This window comes from Antedon mediterranea, chromosome 4, assembly GCF_964355755.1.
Source record: "Antedon mediterranea chromosome 4, ecAntMedi1.1, whole genome shotgun sequence".
Classification (NCBI taxonomy): Eukaryota; Metazoa; Echinodermata; class Crinoidea; order Comatulida; family Antedonidae; genus Antedon; species Antedon mediterranea.
The window spans coordinates 3,370,401-3,386,604 of NC_092673.1; the positions used below are offsets into that span (position 1 = coordinate 3,370,401).

General features: G+C 30.9%; 2 protein-coding genes across 5 annotated transcripts in view; one reads left to right on the forward strand and one right to left on the reverse strand.

The window, feature by feature from the left end:
- Positions 1 to 164: 164 nt before the first annotated feature.
- Positions 165 to 7,363, forward strand: LOC140046298 (BRCA1-A complex subunit Abraxas 1-like). The gene is made up of 9 exons (XM_072090885.1): positions 165 to 303; positions 932 to 1,022; positions 1,227 to 1,263; positions 1,348 to 1,414; positions 1,623 to 1,810; positions 2,165 to 2,290; positions 2,686 to 2,770; positions 3,185 to 3,410; positions 5,118 to 7,363. Exons 1-9 carry the CDS (start codon positions 229 to 231, stop codon positions 5,510 to 5,512), a joined length of 1,290 nt encoding a protein of 429 aa, XP_071946986.1. The 5' UTR covers positions 165 to 228; the 3' UTR covers positions 5,513 to 7,363.
- A 539-nt stretch (positions 7,364 to 7,902) lies between these two features.
- Positions 7,903 to 16,204, reverse strand: part of LOC140046293 (alpha-adducin-like) — a 62,306-nt gene continuing 54,004 nt past the window's right edge. For 2 of the 4 annotated variants that reach the window (XM_072090878.1, XM_072090877.1), the window contains one exon: positions 7,903 to 11,531. In XM_072090878.1, the coding sequence (XP_071946979.1) occupies positions 11,275 to 11,531 (257 nt within the window). In that variant the 3' untranslated portion in view covers positions 7,903 to 11,274. Of the gene's footprint in view, positions 11,532 to 12,505; positions 12,529 to 13,892; positions 13,953 to 16,204 lie in introns of all 4 variants that reach the window. The other 2 variants (XM_072090880.1, XM_072090879.1) reach the window with 2 other exon arrangements.

Below are 16,204 nucleotides of genomic sequence, written 5' to 3' on the forward strand. Positions count from 1 at the left end.
ATAGTCAATTGAACTTCCGTAGGTTTTTCCGTAGGATTTTCCACCGGATTCACGACGCACGTAACGTCATAGTGACGTCACACACTCGGTGGACAGCATGCAGTACTTTTCAAAGCGCCCTCAATTTCTGACAGCAATCAAAAACTAAAAGTACATACAGGGGGCGGAAGGAGTTTGAGTGAGAAGGCTTTTAGAGGTTTGGATATTGTAATGGAGAAATAATAAAGGATGGCAAAAATTAAGATCAATGGTACTACTTGGGGAACATTGTTCTTTGATCATGTAAATAGCCTTGGTGATCAGGTAATGTTTATTGGTGTTTTACGCTTGCTATGTAGTCGCTATCCTAGCCTAGGCCCTCCCTGTAGTACTTGCTCGATACTTCTTGCCTTCCACATGTCACCCTTTCCAGGGAACATTCTGTGTTGCATTGCATAACAATCTGAAATGGTAGGCCTACAAAACGTAGGTCATTATATCACACTGTGGATCTATGACTACTATGACCAATTTCTTAAATTTAAATTTCACATTATTATAATATGAGCCCACATACTTATTTTTTAATAATTAATATAATTTATAATAATTATATTAATAATTGATTACAATAATTAATAAATAATAAATATAGCCTAGACCTAGAGGCCTAGGCTATATTATATCAGGGAGTTGTTAATTAAAAACTCCCTGATTATACTATTAGTTATTACTATATCCTACTACTAGGCAGGCTACTAACTTCGCCTAGTTGAGGCCTAGCTAATAAGAAGCATATTGCTAGGTAATTACACTCACTAGTTTACACTATCACACCATTTTATTGTTTAACTTCCTAAAATTGTATACAGTATATTTGAGATTCATCTAAATTAATTATTTATTTTTTTAATTTATTGTATGACCATTGTCTTTTTATATTTATCTATAGGAGGGCTTCTTGATTGGTGATGTGACAGAAAATGTAACATCAAACATCAGTGACTCGCAATTAACCACATATAAGAAAGATATATGTACAAGTAAGGTTAAAGAAAAAGTGTCATGATAAGAAATTAATTTTAAAAATCGTAATATTAGTGTAAACTTTCCAAATATCTTTTGGTAGTAAAGGCACTTTTAAAGTGACAATGGTTTCTACACAAACAAAGGATGAATCATGTTGTGAATCCTTCTATCTGTATTCATTTTATCATGGAGTAATTAATTATTTTCTTATTTTACAGTCATCCAATCAACTTATGCATGTGAGAGAACTGGCAGGTATGTACTGTACAGAGACAATACACTTTTTTTTATATACTTAATATTATTATATTGTACTTAACACATTTTATTACATTCTAGTTTTTATAATAGAAGCGGACATGTGAACATTGCTGATGTCCAGTCTGTTCTGCAAGATAAACACACAGTAAGTATTTTAGTTTTTTAACATGCACTCACTGTATTAACATGGGACCAACGCCTTTATGTTCTATCCGAAGGGGTGAGACAATGTGAGTAAAGCATTTTGCAAGCATTAAAGGATACAAATAATATGTCACAAATAGACTTGTTCTTATTCCTCTAACATGCTATTTCAGTACCTTACCATTATTCCATATTTTCTTTGTTTACAGAAAGTTGTAGGGTGGTATAAATTTCGACGCAACACACAATCACAGATTTCGTTGCGAGAGAGGGCTGTGCATCAAAGCTTAGAAAAAGCGTTAGGTAAAGGTCTGATACTTGCAATATTTACAGCTCAACAGACATGGAATCAGTCTACACACACATTTGGGTATCAGTTATTCTCCTTCAAAAACAAGTAAGTTTATGGTCTGTGCTTGATAGTATGTCTCACCAAGGCAATCTAACAACAGGACACTGAGCTTGCCTTGCCAAGATAGGAACTCGTAACAGTCTTTTGATCTTATGTCTGGCTGCAACAAATACCAACAGTACTGTACTATGTACATATTCTCTGCAGCGCGCGTTGTCTGTTAAATGGGTGTGGAACTGATCATGTCGCAGCCACTGATAAATCCTTTGATCTCTGGAGCTCAGTATCCTGTTGTTCGGTACGGCCTCTAGGTCATAGTAGAACTAGAAAATGTCAACATCATTTTTTATTTGTCGTTCAAAGGGTTGCTTATAACTTTTCAAATTTGTTTATTTCTAGAAAATTTGTGCCTTTACCTATTGAAGTAATTAATCTGGGAGACACATCACAATCAGATTATAAAAGAGCAAGTGAAAGTGTGCCCTCTATAGGCTCCACATATGATACCATACTTAATAAATACAAGTAAGTAGCCACATACCTTGTTCGCACGTTATCATGGTTTTACCACATAGATTAACAGAAGAGTTGAACTTCAAGATAGCACGGTTATAATTGTTTTTGTATGTTCTACTGGGTAAGCATTGGTCGGCAAAAGTAACCACTAGACTTAGGGAATTGTGGCCAACATTCAAATTCAAACTTTATTTTTGGAGAATTAAATAATATAAATAATAAGGTTATTAGAAAGTTATAAAATAGTTTTCTACAATTAAATAAATTAAAATGTTTTTAGGAGTGTGTTTGTAGATAATAATGATAAGAATAGAAAGTCTGGTGTGCCTTTGATTTAGGACAAAAAAGTGAATGAAAGAAAATGATTAACCAATTAAATAAAATGTGTGTGTTTTTATTAAAAGGAGTGTTTTTGTAGATCCAAGTGGAAAATCAATAGCTTTAGTCAAAATGGAAGAAATGAATAACACAATGCAGTCAGAATTAGAGGTAAGATGATAAAGCTTCAATAAATGGTCATTTCATTAATAAAGGTAAAACTTATTTACTATTTCCTCAGAGCCCTGTTTCTGTACTTAGGACTTTACAAAACAGGACAGTTAGCGGAGGACGACGAACATCCTGTGTTTGCTAGAGAATAAAATCGACATAGCCGGGGCCCTTCTGAATTGCTTGGCTCTGGTGATGCAGCATAAGCCTTCTTAGCTAGGGTCCTCTCATTCAAACTACATTCAGACTACCAACACCACTTTTGGTTTGTGTAATACCGTCTTTGATGCAAATACGATTTTGACAAGTCCAATCACATGATTTCATCATCAATAACAATAATAAAATTGTTGCATTCCATACAAATGCTTTATTTAAATAAATAAATAATTTATTATTTATGTCAATGTGTAGAATATTAGTCAGGAACTTCTGAGAAGTGAGGCGAGTGTTAGCAAGCTGAGACTGGAGGTTGAAGAACTTAGACGGAAAGCGGCAGCAAAAATACCAAAGAGGTCTGAAGAAATTGTCAAACCTGATGAAAGTGTAAAAAACAATACAAATGAAGAAACAGATGAGAAATTGCAGGAGAATATTAAAAGAAGTGTAGTGAATCACTCATCACCAATAAGCCCTAAAGGTATGTAGTAGACGTTGTCTAGTACTAGTCCAACAATGTTCAATAAGCCCTAAAGGTATGTAGTAGATGTTGTTTAGTACTAGTCCAACAATGTTTAATAAGCCCTAAAGGTATGTAGTAGACTTTGTTTAGTACTAGTCCAACAATGTTCAATAAGCCCTAAAGGTATGTAGTAGATGTTGTTTAGTACTAGTCCAACAATGTTCAATAAGCCCTAAAGGTATGTAGTAGATGTTGTTTAGTACTAGTCCAACAATGTTCAATAAGCCCTAAAGGTAGGTAGTAGACGTTGTCTAATACTAGTCCAACAATGTTCAATAAGCCCTAAAGGTATGTAGTAGACTTTGTCTAGTACTAGTCCAACAATGTTCAATAAGCCCTAAAGGTATGTAGTAGATGTTGTTTAGTACTAGTCCAACAATGTTCAATAAGCCCTAAAGGTATGTAGTAGATGTTGTTTAGTACTAGTCCAACAATGTTCAATAAGCCCTAAAGGTATGTAGTAGATGTTGTCTAGTACTAGTCCAACAATGTTCAATAAGCCCTAAAGGTATGTAGTAGATGTTGTTTAGTACTAGTCCAACAATGTTCAATAAGCCCTAAAGGTATGTAGTAGATGTTGTTTAGTACTAGTCCAACAATGTTCAATAAGCCCTAAAGGTATGTAGTAGATGTTGTTTAGTACTAGTCCAACAATGTTCAATAAGCCCTAAAGGTATGTAGTAGATGTTGTTTAGTACTAGTCCAACAATGTTCAATAAGCCCTAAAGGTATGTAGTAGATGTTGTTTAGTACTAGTCCAACAATGTTCAATAAGCCCTAAAGGTATGTAGTAGATGTTGTTTAGTACTAGTCCAACAATGTTCAATAAGCCCTAAAGGTATGTAGTAGATGTTGTTTAGTACTAGTCCAACAATGTTCAATAAGCCCTAAAGGTATGTAGTAGATGTTGTCTAGTACTAGTCCAACAATGTTCAATAAGCCCTAAAGGTATGTAGTAGATGTTGTTTAGTACTAGTCCAACAATGTTCAATAAGCCCTAAAGGTATGTAGTAGATGTTGTTTAGTACTAGTCCAACAATGTTCAATAAGCCCTAAAGGTATGTAGTAGATGTTGTTTAGTACTAGTCCAACAATGTTCAATAAGCCCTAAAGGTATGTAGTAGACTTTGTCTAGTACTAGTCCAACAGTGTTTATTATGGGTATGTTCAGATCCATGGAGGTATGCTTTCGTATCGCAATGTCATATTATAATTAGCGTTGTAACAGCAAAGTGTTCAGATTTGGTTAACACTTTTGTTTGAAACTGAATTGTCACCGATTCGGGCGAACATCTGGTATGCAGGAAATTAAATTTGATTGGTTAGATGTCAAAATCGTTAATGCATGACTTTTGTATTGTAAGCATCGTTCACTAATCTTGTACCTGGTGCGGTTGTAACAAACAACAATCAGTGTCTTAAGAAGTGGCTTCTACTAATCTTTTCCTGGTTCAGACCTATGGATTTGTATGCTGCGTATGATACAAAAGCATAACTCTGTAGGTCTGAACAAGCCCTAAAAGACACTCTGAACTAACTTACTTGCCTCAAGTGGTCTAGCACAATAGCATGTGAACAGTGAAATTGTATGGTTTACCTTGGATAGTTGTTTCTAATGATTTATAAACAATTTTACTAAATTTCTGGTTGTTATTTTATTTTTAGGAGATTTCAGTTTGGACGAGCTAAAATCCGGTAACAGAAAATTGTCAAATGAAATATCAATGGATCATGAAAGTCCTGAAGTCGTAAAGGAAGCTAAAGAAGACATTACAGACCCATTTGCTGGTCTCCTATCAGAAATGAAAAACGCTTTAAAAACTTCACCAGGGTTTGTGAAAAGTAGGCAGCGGTTAAGCACTGATGAAGGGACCGCAAAAGATTCTAATAGATATCGTGCGTTCAGTGATCCACCAAAAAACATATCAAAGAGAAATCAGATTGATAACAATTTAGTAACGAAAGAACAAAATTTAAAGAAGGCACATGACGACAGTGATGTAACCAGTATTTCTGATAAAGATGAATCATTTTGCCAGTCAGACTCACCCACCTTTTAGTAGGAATTTAATTCTACTTGATATAAATCTCTGTTTACACTATCAAACTAGTTTTAAAAAAAAAAGTGTGATGTGCTCAAATATTGTAGTGATATGACATCATCGTTTCCATATATGGGCATTTTTTTGTCACAAAAGTTTGATAGTGTAGACAGAGCTTTATACAAGATATGGCTACATCCTTCTATTTCATAGTCAACGTCACACCAACATCTATATACGCAGAGTCTTGCTGGAAATGTCCATGTGATGTTTAACATTTAATATAACAGTTATTTAATATGGAAATATTACAAATGTTAAATCTGTTTTGGTTGAGAAAACATAACATAAAAACGGAAGGAAGAAGATTTTTAATTAATCTTGTTTTTGGCATTGCAAAAAAGCTAGCTTGACATTTTGTTATATACAGTATCCCACAATGCAATACACAATGTTGACATGTCTATTTTTGTTCTGCCACATTGTGAAATGTGAGAATGAATGAACATTGTCAGGGTTGAAATGAACAAATTTGGTATATAAAAGGTCTAAAATGACAACATTATAGTTATTTCTATAATTTTTTAATTAAAACGTTTTAGTAGTGGTTTACATTTTACAAAAGGTTATATATATTTATTTTTTACATTGAAAACTATTGTTAATAATAACTGTGTTCTAAATTTCATTGTAATGTTTCTATGAATTTAACAAAACAAACAAGTAAAGAGGTTAGAGACTATTGATGCATGATAAAAATTGGAAGATTTGATATGAAAAATAGTGTCTATAGTTTTGTTTTATTATTACAGTATTTCTAGTTATTTTTTATCAATCTTAGTAGGGAGCTATATATATTTATATGATTTTATAAATTGTAATCTCATGTTTTTCAAAACAATATTTCATAAATATTGTTTTGCTAATATAATACATAAACAATCATCACTAGGCTAAATTTCTCAATTATGCGATAATTTATTAATAAATATGAGCTTATATAGCATTATCATAATTTTATGGAAGTCATAAAAACCTTTATGTAAAATAAATAAATAAAAGGTCAAATTTTGTTGATTTAAAACAATAACATGTAAAATAAATAAAAGGTCAAATTTTATCCATTAAAAAAATAAATAAAAGGTCAAATTTTGTCTATTTAAAAACAGACAAAATATGGCCTTTTTAAAATCCAATTGTCATGCGATAATACTGCTATATATGTGCATTTGTCCTTATAGTCATAGTAAACAGTTGCATATAAAAACTAAAAGGGTCATATTTTGTCCATTTATAAAAAGAGTCCCTTATCACGCTGCTGCTCTAGCCCGCTACGTCACTCACACGAGATGACTCATTAATTAGATGAAATCAAGCAGCAGTTATAGTACTACACTTTGACATTTTTGCTAAAATGGAAACTCCACTATAATTTATAGGTAGCAGCTGCATTTCTGGTATTTATGAGTCCCATGATAATACTGTATTTCGCTGTCAGATAATCATTGAATTATTATCAAAACAGCCCATGAAAGTTTTTGTTTGTAATATGATACTTCACACTTGAAGTATCTAAGGCATGATGAAGTGACCCCCAGACTTGACCTTAGCAATAAAATAAACTAAATTGAGTCTGTTTCATATCAAAGTTATTCACTTCTGTAACAAAATTCACATTATAGAAAGAGAAAAGAAACGTTTAACTCAAAAACCACATTGTCTGACAGACAATTGAAGTATTTTTTGCATTTTTTTCAGGTAAAATAACTATTATGTGACAATAAAATGACACATTCAAAAACAAATTTGAAATAAAAAATATTTTTCAGAGGGACAGTATATCTTTAAAACTGTTACGTCAATAAGCGAGCAGCGTTTTTTGTAAGAAATATTTCTTGTTTTTTATTCTATTTTAATTCAAATTAAAAAAAAAAAAAATATGTGCACAATATTGTGTTATTATCATTTGATTTGTGTCATGTTTAAATATAGGAGTTGAATTTGACACTTATTTGAGAAATTTTTTGTACCATAGTACAGGGATTTTAAAATGAAAGTTCACAATATATGAGATTGGATTTTGCACATTTAAGATATAGTAACAAGTTTATGCGATTATGTGCATGTCAATTTATATTGAGGTAATATTATTATGTACGAGTGTATGTGTTATATATTAGTATACATTGCATTATCACATGGAGAAAAGAATCATTATCTCTCGCAGATATAGACATGAAAAGGTCCAAGATCTCGTCAACGTAAGTAAAGTATCTTGCCTAAGGATACAAGCAATGCGGCGGGAGTTGGATTCGAACCTTGATATCACCACATGCCCTATAATGCTCTCTAATAATCTCTTATAATTTTTATTTATAGAAAGATAAAAAGACTGCAGACACATACTGTACATTGTACATTTTATTCCATAGTTACAGACAGTGGCACAATATTGCAACTACTAAATTCATCAGGGGTGTAGTACAATTCTACAAAACACAATACTGTTATTGTATTATCTAAAGTGATCAAATATTAACAAAAGGCGATACAATCAAATCAACATTTACAGAATAATTATCAATGGCATCGAATCAAACAAATAATCTACATTTTTTTTTTCATTCAAATATTTTATTTTTTAATTAACAAAAGATTTAATTACGAAAAGAAAACAACATTTTTATTGTACAACAATCATTCAAATTTAGAAATAATTTTTATTCTAAAGCAAATGGATTACTTTAATATTTAATATATACGCAACAATTGGTATTTTACGTCCGTAAAATACCATCAGACGTCCCAAATAAAAATAATTTATATTTGATTAATGTGGCAATTATACACAGCAAAATCTAGCTCATCAATCATTGTGAATCTACAAAGTTGCAATACTGCTTTTCATCAAAACTTGTGAATCTATCTGATATCATTTGAAAAAAACTGATGAGTTACTAAAAATAAAAAAATTTGTTAAACTAAAAGTAATAATAATGAATATTCTTTATGGTACTGTACTTGTTTTGTTGCTAGCTCCAAGTCCATAATGTGGTAGTCTACAAAATAGTGGACAAAATTTAATTGTTTAAGGTTTTGAAAGAAAGCGTTTTAAGCCAAGGAAACCTTATGTTGTAAGCTTGCTAAGGCATGAACTTTTTTTCAGCACATTTACAGCACACACGTTCGAAAACAAAGCACAAAGTGTATACTCAAACAGTCTAATTAGTTGAAAATTACAATAAGAATCCACACGGTGTCCGGGGCAATTCAAAGCTGTGACTAAATGTATTCACGGTACATTGGGGTATTAAGAAGCCAAGTACAGAATTCATAAACATAATCAAAACGGAATATCAAAGCACTAAGAAATAAAAACCTTACATTTTACATGAACTATCTTACATTTTCAATTTTTACAATAATTATGTGAATCAACTACTAAAATTGTTCTTAAATTGATATAAAAAATAATATATAGCTAAACAAATAATTATAGTTGATTAGAGCTAAATTTATTTAATTTATTACATTAATAAAATTATCAAAAACACATGTCTGTGACTCATAACCATGGACAATTTTAAGGAATAATGAAACAAAAAAACGATGATAGGTAATCAAATACTATTGTTAATAATAGGCGTGTATATATTGGTAATAAGGGGCAGGTTTCTACATGCAAATTTACTATGTATAAGTGTATTATTCTAATTAACTAGGGTTTTATATAAGTGTATGTAAATACTTATTTACCCACGTTATTTAAAATATATTAAATACATATTAAAACATACACTTTTTTATTAGTGGGAAATATTGAAAGCGCATAATTGTTAGTAAGAAAACAGAAATTTGATGTTGTTGTTGACGAATCATAATCTTGATACTGTAACATTTACCTTTCGAATTTATACCATTCATGTCATTTGTGACTCTTTTACAATGATTTTACATATAAATATGAATCACATCTGTCATTATTCAATATACTATTTACACTTTTAAACTGCACTTCAGTAAATAAACCTCTTACACACACACACACACACACGCACATTTCCACACACACACTCGCGCAAACACTCAATAATTTTCAATATTCCCGATTCTCTTCATATGCCTCATCGTTTATTTCTACACGTTAAAAGTCAACAACGTATGTCTACGTCATTCACAAAACTACAACTGCATTGGCAACCGTAATTCTGAGAACACGACTATTTGCAAACAAAAACACCAAAATTGAAAGTTCACAGCAAGCCAGAAATTAAAAGAAGACAGAATGTTAACATTTCTACAAATATTTTCCTCAGAATAAAAACAAATGAAAAGATATAAAGCCAGTGGCGTAACAGCTATGACTGATTAAACCCAGAAGCCCCAGAGCTCAAGGGACCCCAGAGCATAAGCAGTCCAATCCAAATACCAAGCGTTGGAGGGCCTCTTAAGAGTGCTAAACCAGGGGGTATGCCTTGTGTGTTATGCCACTGTATAAACCAGTGAAATTATATAAAAAGTATCAACAACTATTTGTTTTGTAACAATTGAATTACAGATATTTACATAACAGAACACATAGGTTGGCCTATTTTAAGCAAGTTATTCTTCGCATGGGACTTATAAATCAATTAATTATTAATCAAAATTTGATAACATTTTTATATTTATTTTATTATTGGTTTAATTTATCATAATATTCTAACCAACAATATTTTATCAATTTTCTACATATAAAGAAAAATACAAATTTTATATCTCCATGGTTACTCTATTACTCTTTGGCTAAGGTTATGTTTTTAAAATAAACTTTTAAATCCACATCATATTCTGCTAAAATAAAAATCAATGAATCCCTCCCTTTAAAAAAAAAACAAAAAACATTGATTTATTTGAAATCACATCCAATAGCAGTACCCCACCACTCACAGCATATTTACATAATTATGAATACATTTACTAAATTTAATAGAATATAGAATTGTTATCTTAATGGTCATATATAACGCCAACTAATATATGTCAAAATTATTATATTATATTATTAATGTTATGTTCAAGTTGATGTTACATAATATATGAAACCTTTTATCATCTATATCAAAACACACCATTTGGTACATTTGTCCATTTTTGTGTTCATCTAAACAAATTAGACATTTTGAAGTCTAATTCCTAGATAAATCACTTTATACAAATTGATAACAATTAAAATCAATGATCCATACATTCATTTTACATTTTTAAAATTATCTATTATTATAATTTTCGTTCAAAAGTTTGTTAGACAAGCTTGAAGCAAGGTTATGCTCAAAATGTGTCGGCCATCTTTATTTATATCTACAGCTAGTTCTAAAAACTGCCAATATGATCAATAAAATATTATCTAAAAAATCTGATTTTATCCAAATGTTAAAATTCACTAAATTGGAACAACAATGAATGGAGTTCTGAATCGAGCATAGAAACAAACATACCTTATGCAGATTTACTTTTGTAATTTCAACCAATCACATACCACTTTGATTTGAATTCAACAAATCACAGATGAAATATCAATCATGGATACAATCATGGATTTAAATTCAACCAATCATCAGCTACGTACGACAGACATACATAACTATATGGGCCAAATATAGTTTAATTATAGATCTGATTGTACTATTTATGTTTATCTGCCTTCATATGCTTGATTCAGATATTGTACAAAACATCCCACTACCATAAAAATGTTTTGAAATGTTTTAAACTTTACACTAAACGAACAGACAACGTATTTAAAATCCAGCCGCTGCTTTCTCTGCCGCTGCAGCTTTCTCCTTTTTCTCTTTTTTCTTTTTAAGGAATGATGGTGTTCTGAATTTTTTCTTGCCTTTCTTGCTGGGTGATGCGTTTTCTTTGGATGGTGATACCTCTACGTCGCTTGTGCTCTTCTCGACCGCATCCTCCGCTGCCGATGACGCATCTTCCGATCTGTTTCCATCTATTGTTGTTTCAATTTTTAGACTTTCTGTAACTACGGTTACTTCTTGACCTGAAACAAAATGAACAAATGTATTTTCAAAATTCATGAAATATTATAAATTAGAGAACAACAATTTTGCAGAAAGACAAAAGCACCAAACAGAAACAGGGACAAAATACACATGAAATACAGAACGAGAATATGATAAAGTGACAAGAAACATGAGGACACAAGAAACATGGACACAAACGTGAAACACACCAAATGCATGCAACAGTGTGATATGGAATTTGCAGAAACAACGTATTTAGCCTGATCAAATTTGTAACAATTAAAGCGTTTTTCTTTCTTTATGATTTTGGTTTTGTAATGTGAAACAGCATTGCACACCCTATAATGTCAATATAATAACTTAAGAATAGATATGAATCTTGTAATGTAATAGAAATATCTCTATAAAATAAAAATGCATTTATTGGTTGTCAATATCATAAATATAAAATAGATATGGATTAATAAAATAGTGTACTGTAATGTGTTGTAGAAATGTCTATTTAAACTAAAAATGCATTTATTTGTTGAAAATGAAATAGAATGTAAAAGGTTGCAAAATAAACAGATTATCTAAGCTTGTATCAACTTTATTGTAGAATGTTTATTTTGCCCGATGACCTAACTGTCACCCTAAAACAAACAAACAAAACATGATATTTTGTATATAGAGCAACAAAATAATATTTCAAATAATTTCATTCTTCCTTTATTAAGCACTTAAAAATTAAAGCATTTTGGAAATTGAAAGTTTATAAAAACTGGAAGCAAAATGAAATATAGGCAGGAGCTTTTAAAATAAATATTGTTATTAATAGAACTTGTAGAGAGACTTTTTCTCCCTATTTTATTATTAAAAAAATGAATACATAAACACAAATTTGTCAATGACTACTTGATAGGTATTATCGTCACTAGCATGCCACATATTGTTCTGTTTTTTTTTTAAGAGGCGGGGAGCAATTTTGGACATGCTGTGTTTTGTCTTTTACCTGGCGTATTCGAATAGTTTTTCCTTCATTTTTTTTCAAGGAAATAAAGAACAAAGAGGTTAACCAGACAAACAAATGAAAAGTATTTAATGTAAAAAAGTATAATAGCAATTCATTGTAATTTAACATGAATTAGGAACATAGTAATGATTATTCATCAGCAGAAAAAACAGAAATAAATTCGATGAAAATATTTTCAACTTATATTTAAGGTCGTAGATAGTGATATTGAGTCACTCGGCCTAATTTTTACCCGTTTCCGCTACAAAACTCCTACCCCAACAACATCAAATGGTAATCGCAACTTTTCAAAACTCCATTTTTTTACAAATACCAACTATTAAAAAATTGACAACATGTACGACGACACAACATGAAAACAACATAATCAGAGAGTGTAAACAAAAACTAGAAAGAATAACATAGAATAACATAAAATGACATTCACCCAGATGACAAAATTAAGTGAACAAAAATAAATATAGAAATTTAAATAAATAAATATTACGATATTATTATTGTTATTAAAGGTTATAATATCGACCATGCAATTAATTAATGCACCATTCAATAAAAAATTATATTATTTTAATACCCCAACAGTAAGCAATATTAAAACAATATGATAAAACTTCTGTTGCTTTTACGCATTAAATTCTTTCCATTGTAATGTTCAATAAAGGGGAAGGGGGTAGGGGGCGGGGAAAGGGGGTAGGGGATTGATATATCATGATTTATTTTGATAACCCCGTATATGATAATGCATATTGGGGGTATTTTAACGAGTAATAAATTTGTTTTCTATTAATTATAGAAAATGATACAAAAACAAAAATTTGGAATTAAATTTCATACAGATAATTCACATACATGAACATAGATGGCTAAAAACAAAGATGAAAAAAATGATGACAATTTAAGAAAGACCAGATTGACTTGTTGAAAAGCTGAAAAAGAATTGAAGTTAAATAGATGCTGCTGCTAACTACTGGACTAATTAATATCTAATTATAACAAACTAATGTAATTAAGTAAAACTAATTAGAACTTCTACAACTAGTCATTTTAAATGCTCCAAAACCCATTAGATTTGACTAAATATTAGTAAGTTGTTACTAATACTGTAAATGTATATTTTAATTTTGTTAACTAAAATAATTCAATAATAAAGAATTGTTGTTTTCCAGTTAGTAAATTAGTTCTTTATTTTCAAAAAGCTTAATTTTGTCCTCTATGTTAATAGAAGGGTTGTGAGGTGAGTAGAATTAAGATGAGGAAACAAATGCACAAACTAATTTGCATATATGAAATAATGACCAATGAGAATTAAGTATAAAAACTGATATAAATATAGCAATGATTATGAATAAGATAATTTCCTCCTTGCCTCTGCGTGTCCGCTCGTCATGCTACAACCGCGTGTAGCCGCGTGTATAGAAATACGTACCTATAATGAAATAAGTAGTGACGTGATCAAAAACATCACAGTGAATTGTGCAATTGATGTCGTGGACTGATCCAATATGAGATGAAATGTGTGTAGTGTTCAAATGCAGCCCCAATTTTAATAACATAAGCCATAATCATTTTGTAATATAATGCACCCCAATTTTAATAACATAATCATTTTGTAATATATTGTAGGGATAAAATTGTATATAATAGAAATTGTAATAAATTATTGTTAACATTTATAAGGATAAAATGAACAGTCAAGTTAAAGAGAAGAGAATTGGAATATTAATTTGATCAAAAGATGAAAATAGAATAATTAAAAGATGGTTAAAATATCAGCAACAATGATATGCATAGTAATTAAATTTAATTTATTTGCACATGCTTACAAACCAACCTACGTTCTGATAGCTCAACCAACTATGCCAAACGTAGTAGTTGCAGGAATTATCACAACATGAATTGCTTTGTAAGTATGTCCATATATTTTTTACATCCTTTTTAAAAATGCGTTCTTTGGTGAAACAATCGAAAAGACTCCTAGATTGGACTAGATTATTTTAAATTATAAACTTTCCAAAAAATAATATGGCAAGATGATTAATGGCAAGAAATGAACGATAAATCTAGCATCGCATTCATTAATACACAATCCATAACATGAGTAATTTTATCACCAAATAATGAGGTAACTATGCTAGTATTGGAAACAGACATTGCAATGAAATGCTAAATATACATGTTACATAGAAAACACATTATATTATTTAAATGCAGTGAAAACTGTGGCCTAACAACCAGACCCTCATACAGATGTATAGGTTAGTTGGTCAGAAAGCCCAGCTTATACTGGTTAAAGTCATATCGGACACTCATAGAGATGTATCGCTTAGCTGGTCAGAAAGCCTAGCTTATACTGGTTAAAGTCGTATAGGACCATCATCGACATGTATAGCTTAGCTGGTCAGAAAGCCTAGCTTATACTGGTTAAAGTCGTATAGGACCCTCATAGACATGTATAGCTTAGCTGGTCAGAAAGCCTAGCTTATACTGGTTAAGTCATATCTGACCCTCATAAAGGTGTATAGCTTAGATAGATAGGAAGCCTAGCATATACTATATGCCAGGTTCAGAACTGTTTACCACAATACCTCCCTCTTGTGATACATTCATCTTTAAATAAGTTTTGATGTTTGTGACTTAATCAGGAATTGTGGAGAAAAATGAAAGACAAATGAAATTGGAAGAGAAATGATCATGCATCGTTAGCGAATAAAATGGAAGCAAGCCAGGGATAGATGCGTGAAAGACTCATACAGATTAAATATGTCTATAAAAAGAAATCTAGGATCAACAAAACAAATGCACAGGCATATGAAATCAAATTAAGTTTTAAAGTCAAAGAATATTAAAGTAAAATTAAATAGAACAGCTTAAAGCAACAGATTCACTAAAGCTCTGTCTACACTATCAAATTAGTTTGGTGTGTGATGTGCCCAAATATGATAGTGATATGACATCATCATGTCCATATATGGGCACATCACATTTTTTTTGTCAAGTTTGATAGTGTAGACAGTGCTTAAGATAAATTCAGAAAATAGAGAAAAGGGAAAATAAACAAGATTACAGTAGCAGTTATCAAATAAAAATAAACTATAAATGTTGATATATTATAAATGTGTAGGATACCAGTAGGTTTGGGTATATGATATTTATGTCTGAACTAGTATGTGTAGGGTACTGCTAGGTGGGGGTTTAAATAACTGGTGCTTATGCTTAGAGTGTATAACGTAATCAACATGTGTGCATAATGTGAGTTTTTGCAGTATGACTATGTGTGGGTTAACATTTTAATGTATCAAATATTATTTACACATTTAAAAAATAACTTCTGGTGCCACGCGTTTTCTGGTCAACTTTATAAACTACAAATATGACAGTTTTGCTATCAAACTACTACTACTGGTACTATACTATTACTAGGCAGAGCATGCGTGCAAAAGGGTTGCGAGAGAGCAACAGAAGACACGAGAAACATTAAAATTACAAATGCTACAAACACTTTGTTTACACTTCCAAGCTCATTTTCTTCCCTTCACACTTCTTTTCCTACGTTATTTGTTTTGGACATAAATAGAAGGAAACTATTTGGACAAGCAAATCTACCCAATCTAAAGCTCTGTCTACACTTACCAACTAGTTTGACAAAAAAAAGTGCCCAAATATAGTAGTGACATGACA